Source organism: Otolemur garnettii, unplaced genomic scaffold, assembly GCF_000181295.1.
Source record: "Otolemur garnettii isolate 467f Iridium unplaced genomic scaffold, OtoGar3 scaffold00105, whole genome shotgun sequence".
In the NCBI taxonomy this organism is placed as follows: domain Eukaryota; kingdom Metazoa; phylum Chordata; class Mammalia; order Primates; family Galagidae; genus Otolemur; species Otolemur garnettii.
In genome coordinates, this window is record NW_003852500.1 from 2,136,756 (window position 1) to 2,145,445 (window position 8,690).

An 8,690-nucleotide genomic window follows, 5' to 3' on the forward strand; every position below is an offset into this window, starting at 1 on the left:
CACCTGTGTACTCTTCAATCTAGCTTATTTCACGCAGCCTTTTATGAAAAGTCTTTTCCATGTCATATGTGTTTCGTATATGTTAGTAGTTTCTTTGTATTGCCAAGAGTCTTTCAACATGTGAATAAATCACTTTTTAAAATCCATTTACAAGTTGATGGATATTTGGGTTGTTTTCAGTGTTTAGCTATTATGAATAAAGTGGCCATGAGCATCCGTATATTTCTCTCTCTTTTAAAAAAATTTGGACATAATATTTCCCCCATTTTGGGGGGGATAGATACTTAGTGAAACTTCTCAATAATATGGCAAGCACATTTTTTTTATAAGCAGCTTCCACACTTTTCTAAAGCGGTGGACCACTTTATATACCCATTAGCCGTGTACGAGAATTTTGGCTGCTATACATCCACACCAGCAGTTGATATCAGTCCTTTTAATTTTAGCCATTTTAGCGGGTTTGAATGCTATCTTGTCGTTTTAGTTGGCATCTCCCTGGTGACTAAGGATGCTGGAATAGTTTCATATGCTTTATTGGCTGGCTGTTTATCTTCTTTTGTGAAAGGTCTGTTGAAACCTTTGCCAATTTTTTTCATTGTAATGTCTTCTTATTACTGATTTGCTAGGGTTCTTTTATGTAGCTGGATATAGATCCCTTGTCATATCTGTACTGTGTGTATGTATACATAGATGTACTGTATGTTTGTACTATGGAGATCTGTCTTATGTGCATATACACATACTATGTAAACTTTCTCCCAGTCTGTGACTTGTCTATTCATCATCTTTTTTTTCTTTTTTTGAGACAGTCCCACTTTGTCACCCTTAGTGGAGTGCCATGGCATCATAGCTCATAGCAACCTCAAACTCTTAAGCTAAAGCGATCCCCTTGCCTCAGCCTCCCAAGTAGCTGAGACTACAGGTGCCCACCACAACGCCAGCTATTTTTTGTTGCAGTTGTCATTGTTGTTTAGCAGGCCCAGGCGGGGGTCGAACCTGCCTACCTCGGTGTATGTAGCTGGCGCCGTAACCACTGTGCTACGGATGCCAAGTTATGAATAAAATTCTTGATTAAAAATATATATATTTCTTCAATGTTACCACTATTTATAAATTGTTCTCCTAAGTCTTCACACTAATCTAGGCTGCTATAAGCAGTTTATGAAAGCCTTGATTGTTCCATATTCTCAGTAGCAATTTATTGTCATACATTTTAATTGTTGACAAAAGTATAATTATAAAACATACTCCTAATTTTTAATTTGCACTTTACTGATTGCCAGTGAGGGTAAGCATCATTTTATATGTTTATGGGTGGGTCATTTTGCTTTCTTCTACTATAAATCAAAGGATATTTTTATTATCCCTAAAAGTTTCCTGTGCCTCTTTGCAGTCAACCTATCTCTGTTATTATAGTTCAATCAGTTTTGCTGGTTCTAAAATTTCCTAATGACATCCTATACTATGTACTCTTTTCTTTTTTTTTTTTTTGACATGGTCTCAGTATGTCGCCCTCAGTAGAGTGCTGTGGTGTCACAGCTCACAGCAACCTCAAACTCTAGGACTCAAGCGATTCTCTTGCCTCAGCCTCCCAAGGAGCTGAGACTATAGGCGCCTGCCACAGCACCTGGCTATTTTTGTTGTTGCAGTTGACATTGTTGTTTTTAGCTGGCCCGTGCCAGATTCGAACCTGCCAGCCTTGTGAACATCAGCCAGACAGCAACAGAATTGCAGGTTAGCTTTTCAGCAAGTTCCTCCAGGGGAAAGTCCTATAATCTTGGTTTCAGTCAACACAGGCTATTCCTGGGGATTCTTAAGCAAGCACACAATTAAGCGCTGAAAAAGAGTTATTAGTTAGTTTTAAGATAGAATGATTGTTCCTGTTACAGTCTCACAATATTGCCCAGGCTGATCGTAAGTTCCTAGCCTCTGAGCTTCCTGCCTCAGGCTCCTAAAGTGTTGATATTACAGGCAGGAGGCCCCTAGAAAGATTTTTTTTTTTTTGCACTTAACATTGGTACGTTACTATTAATTAGACTCCAGGCTGAATTGGAAATTCACATTTTCCCCAGGAATATCTTTCCGTTTCAAGAGCTCACATTGCATTTAACTGTCATATACTCTTAAGCTCCTCTGGTCTGTGACAGTTTCTTAGTCCTATTGTGTTTTTTGATGACATTGACATTTTTGAAGAGGTATGGTCAGGACTTTTGTGGAATATCCCTCAATCTGGACTTGTCTGATGTTTTCTCTGGGGTTATAAATTTGGGGAAGGAAAACTTCATTTCATCATACCAGGGGCAGAGGTGCCTCATACCTGAGATACATCATTGGTGATGTTAACTTTGATCCCTTGGTTAAGATAGGAATAACACATTGATTTTGAATATACTGCTTATGTGAACAATAACATTAATATTAATAGCTACTGTTTATTGAGTGTTTGTCATGTCATTATTGTTTGCTCTGTGACGTAGATCCAAATTGTGCTAATTGCTTTCATAGTGCTGTCTTTGAGTGGTGCCATAATCAGCAGGTGGGATCTGTGTTCTGGGACAGACTGGGATTTGTAGCTCAGCCCTGCTCATTTCTGTATTAAGCCAGGGCCTCAGTTTCCTCATCTATAAAATGGATTAGTCAGAAGTAATACCTCATGGCATCACATGAGGATGCAAAGGATCTTGTCTCAGCCATGACCTCTTTTGACTTCACCAGACAATGTCCACCAGCCTCATCTGATAAGAAGTCCCATGCAAATAAACAAATAAGAACTCCTGGAAAGTAGCAGAAAATGAGAGCTGAATTTGGGGGGGCTTGGGGAATACGTCAGTGACTGTGTCTTTGGAGCATTATTATTTTCAGGCATCTTGTTCAGCTATTTCTTTTAAAACTTTTAATTTCCAAATAATTAGAGATCCACAGGAAGTTGCCAAAATTATATAGTATGGAGACATTCCATGTGTCCTCACTCTGGTTCCCCCAGTGATTCTGCAAAATGAAAGTACAATATTACAACCAAGAATTATGCATTACTATGATCCAGAAAGAGCAACACTTTTATAGGCACATTTTTGCATGTGTGAAATGTGTACTTTGTTCTATATAATTTTTATCACATGCAACTTCGAATAAAGATATCACAATCAAGATACAGAACTGTTCCCTCACCTAAAAGATCCCTCCCACTACCCTTTAATAACCAAGTTCTCTCCTCCCCCCAGTCCCCAGCCCTTAGCAACCACTCATCCGTGGCTATTGCTGTAATTTTATTTTAGCAATGTTGCAGATGTTGGAATCATGCAACCTATAACATTTTGAAACTGGCCTTTTTCCTGTTCAGCTTTTTACAAGGCTTATTCCATAGAAAATTCTTACAACAACCCCCTACCAGGATAGACTAGTACACCCATGTTACAGGGGGAGGAATCAGAGGATCAGAGAGGTGCAGTTCCTTGCCCAAGACCACATAGCCTACAAGTGGTCTTAGGTTGGTTTGTGCAGAAGCAATGTGTCCAAGAAGGATACTATTTTAGAACTGTTAGTTGCTTTCAGTTGCTTTCATCCTTGACCTCCTTTCATGGGGCCCAGTTGTGTGTGTATGTATGTGGTCTCTCCAAGGAGGATTGTTGAGTGGCTCTTATCTGTGGATTAGAAGTTAAGCCCTGTCTCCAAGGGCCTGACTCATTCAGCTGCAGAGATCTGGGAGTCCACAGCTGCTTCAAAAATAACTCCTCAGATCTGACTGCTATTTCAAAACAACAGCCTCCAAGGAGAAGTCAAAGTAGGCCCATGGCTCTAGAAAATGTATGTCCTTGGAGCTGCTGTTGCTTGCTGTGGGACAGAGGTTGGCAAATGGTGGTCCAAGGGCCACTGCTTGCTTTTGTAAATAAAGTGTTATTGGAACTCAAGTGTATTAGCTTGCATGCTCTCTATTTGCTTTCATGCCACAACAGCAAAGTTGAGAAGTTGTTGACAGGCACCTTCTGGCCTTAAAGTGTGAACTATTTACTCTCTGGTACTTTACAGAAAAATGTGCCAACCCTTGCTGTCAGAAAGACACAAATTGGTTTTTACCCCTCCAGGAATGTAGCCTCCAAGGTCATTAAAAACTCCCTCTCCAGCACCTGTGGCTTTGCAAATGGTTTTTTGTAGCTTCAAAATGCCCCAACTTCTCCTTTCTTTGCTTGGAAAAGACTTGTTCATTCTTCCACTATCTGTTTGTTTATGTGTCCATTTATTCATTCATCATGGAATATTCACTCCACCAGGACAGTGATCTTTGTGGGTTTTATTCACTGCTAGATTCCCACTGGGGAGAGCAGAGGCTGGCACAAGTAGGAACTCAATAGATATTTGTTGAATGAATGTGTGAGGGAGGCACCCAAAACTGACAGCCTTGAATTTTTTTAAACTGAGGTGAAATTCACATAGCATGAGATTAACCATTTTAAAGTATAGTTAACCCTTGAATGACTTGGGGTTTGGGGGTGCATTTGGAAATCCACATATAACTTTTGACTCCACCAAAACTTAACTACTAATAGCCTATAAATAACTAGAAGTTTTACTGATAACGTGAATAGTCAAGGAACATAGATTTGGTGTGTTATTATATATTACATTCTATACTCTTGCAATAAACTAAGCTAGAGAAAAGGAAATGTTTTTAAGAAAATCATAAGGAAGATGGGTGGTGCCTATGGCTTGGTGGGTAGGGTGCCAGCCCCATATACTGAGGGTGGCGGGTTCAAACCTGGCCCTGGCTAAACTGCAATAAAAAAATAGCCGGGTGTTGTGGCAGGCATCTGTAGTCCCAGCTACTCAGGAGGCTGAGATAAGGGAATTGCCTAGGCCCAGGAGCTGGAGGTTGCTGTGAGCTGTGTGATGCCATGGCACTCTACCCACTCTACCGAGGACGATAAAGTGAGACTCTAAAAAAAAAAGAAAGAAAGAGAATCATAAGGAAGAGAAAATACATTTACTATTCATTAAGTGGAAGTGGATCGTCATAATGGTCTTTATCTTTGTTGTCTTTGCATGGAGTAGGCTGAGGAGGAGGAGGAGGAGGAGGTACTTGCTGTCTCAGTGGTGGCAGAGGTGGAAGAAAACCCTAGTGTAAATGGATCCACACAGTTCAAACCCATGTTGTTCAGGGTCACCTGTGTCCAATTCTGTGGCATTTAGTACATACACTATGTTGGGCAGCCACCACCTCTGCCTACTTCAGAGAATTTCTGTCATCTCCGAAAGGAAACTCCATCTCTATGAGTCACTCCCCCTTCCCCCTCCCCCAGCCCCTGGCAGCCACTAATCTGCTTCCTGTCTCTATGTACTGGCCTGTTCTGGACATTTCTTTCATGTCCTTGGAATCATACACTACATGACCTCTGGTTTCTTTCCCTCAGCATCATGTTTTTGAGGTTCATCCACATTGTAACCTATATTATTACCTCTTCCATTTTTATGGGTGAATATTACTCCTATGGCGTATATTGTTCATCCATTTATCTGTTGATCATATCTGGGTTGTTTCCTCCTTTTAGCTACTGTGATTAGTGCTGCTATGAACAAGAACATATGAGCATTTGTTTGGGTTTCTGTTTTCAGCTCTTTTGGGTAGATACATAGGAGCAGAATTGCTGGGTCCTTTGACAGCTCCATGTTTCCCTTTTTGAGGATGACGGTATTGTTCTACAATGGGGCTGCTTCACCCACAGAGCCTCTGTGTTGCCTGCCCTAAGGGTTCTTTGATTGATAATGGCTGCATCAGGATGACTGTGGATGCAGTCCCCCCGGACCAGCAAACCTCAAAGGTTGTTAGAAATGCAGACTCACAGGCCCCACCCAGGTCTGCTGAATCAGAACTTCTAGAGGTGAGTTTTTTCAAGCCTTCTGGGTGACTCTAGTCCCCGTTAAGTTTGAGAACCAATGTGTCCCACCATGAGTGTGTCTCTCAAACAATCCCATGCAGGACAGCTACTGACACAATAATCACGAGGCTTTCTTCCACTTTTGCAGTCATTGAATGGGAGATAGAACAGGGCTTGCTGAGCTCTGAAAACGGGGACCAAGGAGCCACCATCTTCCTTCGAGAGATTCAAGACCTCAACAAACATATCCTGGAAGACTGTGCCCTCAAGATGGTGGACCGGCTCCCAGACGGCTGCCTGGACACTGATGCCCAGAACTTTCTCAGCAGCCTTAAGGGGCGCATCACCAACACACAGCCAGGAGTTCTCAAGGCCCACCATCTGCCATGGAGCCGTGACCTGGTAAACCCCAAGAACAAGGCTCACGCTCGCTACCTTAAGGAGCTGAGTGAGCAGTTTGTGGCCAGGGCCAACCACCAGGTTCTCGAACACCTCCGTGAACTGGAGGTGGCCAGACAAGAGTTGGGGTGGCTCTATCAGGAAATCCGTCACCACCTTTGGCAGAGTGTGGAGGTTATCCACACCTTCTGTGGACGCCAGGAACTCCTGGCCCAGCTCGGGCAGTGGCTCAGGCAGAATGACGGCAAGCCCCATACCCCTATGGTGCTTTTTGGACCTCCGGGCATCGGAAAGACAGCCCTGATGTGCAAGCTGGCTGAGCAGATGCCAGGGCTGCTCGGCCCTAAGACAGTGACTGTCCTGCGGCTGCTGGGGACATCACAGCTGAGCTCAGACACACGCAGCCTTCTCAGGAGCATCTGCTTCCAGGTGTGCCTGGCCTATGGGCTGCCCTTGCCCCCTGCCCAAGTCCTGCATGCACACACTAGAGTGGTCCAGTTTTTCCACACCCTCCTCCACACAGTCTCCTGCAGAAACTTTGAGTCTCTAGTGCTCCTGATGGATTCCATGGACGACCTGAACTCTGCCCACCACACTCAGAGGCTCCGCTGGCTGCCTCTCAAGTGCCCCCCCAGGGTGCACCTCATTCTCTCGGCTTGCTCCTCCCCTGAGCAGAGGGTTTTGAGTACCATGCAGCAGATGCTTATGGACCCAGGGGCTTACTGTGAGGTGAAGCCCCTCTCAGGAAACCAGGGGCAAGAGATGATCCAGCTTCTGCTGGTGGCTGTGAGAAGGACCCTGAGCCCAGTGCAGAGGGACCTGCTCTGGGCCAGTCTCCCAGAGTGCGGACATCCAGGGCGGCTGAGGCTAGCCTTTGAGGAGGCCCGGAAATGGGCCTCCTTTACTGTGCCAGCCCCATTGGCCACCACTGCCGAGGAAGCCACACACCATCTCTGCACCCGCCTGGAACAGATGCACGGGCAGCTCCTTGTGGCCCACATGCTGGGCTACATCGTTTCTTCCCGGTAAGTCTCTGGGTTTTATTTAAACCCATTTTTTCTTTTTTCTATAGCTCAGGCATTCATTTCCTGCTGGAACAGATCACCAACTGGGAGGCTTAGTGCAACAGACATTTAATCGCTCATATTTCTGGAGGCCAAAAGTCTGAATCAAGGTGTTGGCAGGGCTGTGTTCCTTCTGGAGAAGGTTCTAGGAAAGATTTGATTTCATTCCTTCCTCTTTGGTTTTCATTGACAGCCATTCTTGGCATTCCTTGGCTTGTCTCTGCCTTCACCTTCACATGACCATCTGCTCCCCGAGTGTGTGTGTGTGTGTGTGTGTGTGTGTTTGAGACACTATTGGTCAGGTGGGAGTGCAATGGCGTCATAGCTCACTGCAGCCTTGAATTCCTGGACTCACACTATCCTTCTGCCTCAGCCTCCCCAGTAGCCAGGACTACAGGCCCCTGCCAACCAAACCTGGCTAATTTAAAAAAAAAATTTTTTTTGTAGAGAAAGGGTCTTGCTATGTTGCCCAGGCTGACCTTGAACTCCTGGCCTCAAGCAATTCTCTTGCCTCAGTCTTCCAAAGTCCTGCTTTACAGATGTGAGCTTCCACACCCAGCTGAGATACAGTAGATCTTAAATGTCTTCAACACACACACACAGAGTGGTAATGGATGTATTGACTAATTTGATTGTGATAATCATTACACAATGTATAATGTATCAAATCATTTTGTACACCTTGAACCAATACAATTTTCATCTGTCAATTATACCTCATTAAAGCTGGGAAAATAAATGTATATAATGTCAGATAATTAAGTTCATTAACTCATCCTAGAAAAAGTGCTATGTACCTCATTGCTAAATCTCACTGAAGTCACCTTGGGAAGCTATGCACTGATGCCAGTGCCTACTCACCCTTCAAAGAAATTTTGGAACTCTTTTTCTGGAATTGCCATTAGAGCTGTCATTGTATAAAAAGGAAAGAAGAGACTGCCTACACGGTTGCTCAGCTAATGAAAGTTTCTGGGTTACAAATGCCAATAAACCTGGGGCATGACACTGTGGAGTCTTTGCTCAGAAATTCTAGGTGTGGATAGGGAGTCAGAAATAACAAGCTACCGAAAGGAGGGTGTTGATCAGAGTCACCCAAGCAGCCAGTCTTCCTCCCCTAGGAAGGCCGGGTAGAAGCCAATTAGCAGAGACACCAAGCAACAAAACTTTTTCTTTTTTTTTTTTTTTAACTGCAACGGATGACTCAGGTACCTGTAATCCCACCACTTTGAGACACCAAGGCAGGAGGATTGCTTGAAGGCAGGAGTTCAAGACCAGCCTGAGAAACATAGTGAGAACCCATCTTTAAAATGAAAAATTAGCTGGGCATGGTGGCACCTGCCTGTAGCCCCAGCAATTT

At 43.9% G+C, this 8,690-nt stretch overlaps 1 protein-coding gene across 1 annotated transcript in view; it reads left to right on the plus strand.

Moving 5' to 3' along the window:
• The window catches only part of NWD1 (NACHT and WD repeat domain containing 1), a 77,526-nt gene that overhangs the window by 8,261 nt on the left and 60,575 nt on the right, over positions 1 to 8,690 (plus strand). Inside the window, 1 exon segment of the mRNA XM_003796628.3 lies at positions 6,019 to 7,294. Within this exon segment, the coding sequence (XP_003796676.3) occupies positions 6,019 to 7,294 (1,276 nt within the window).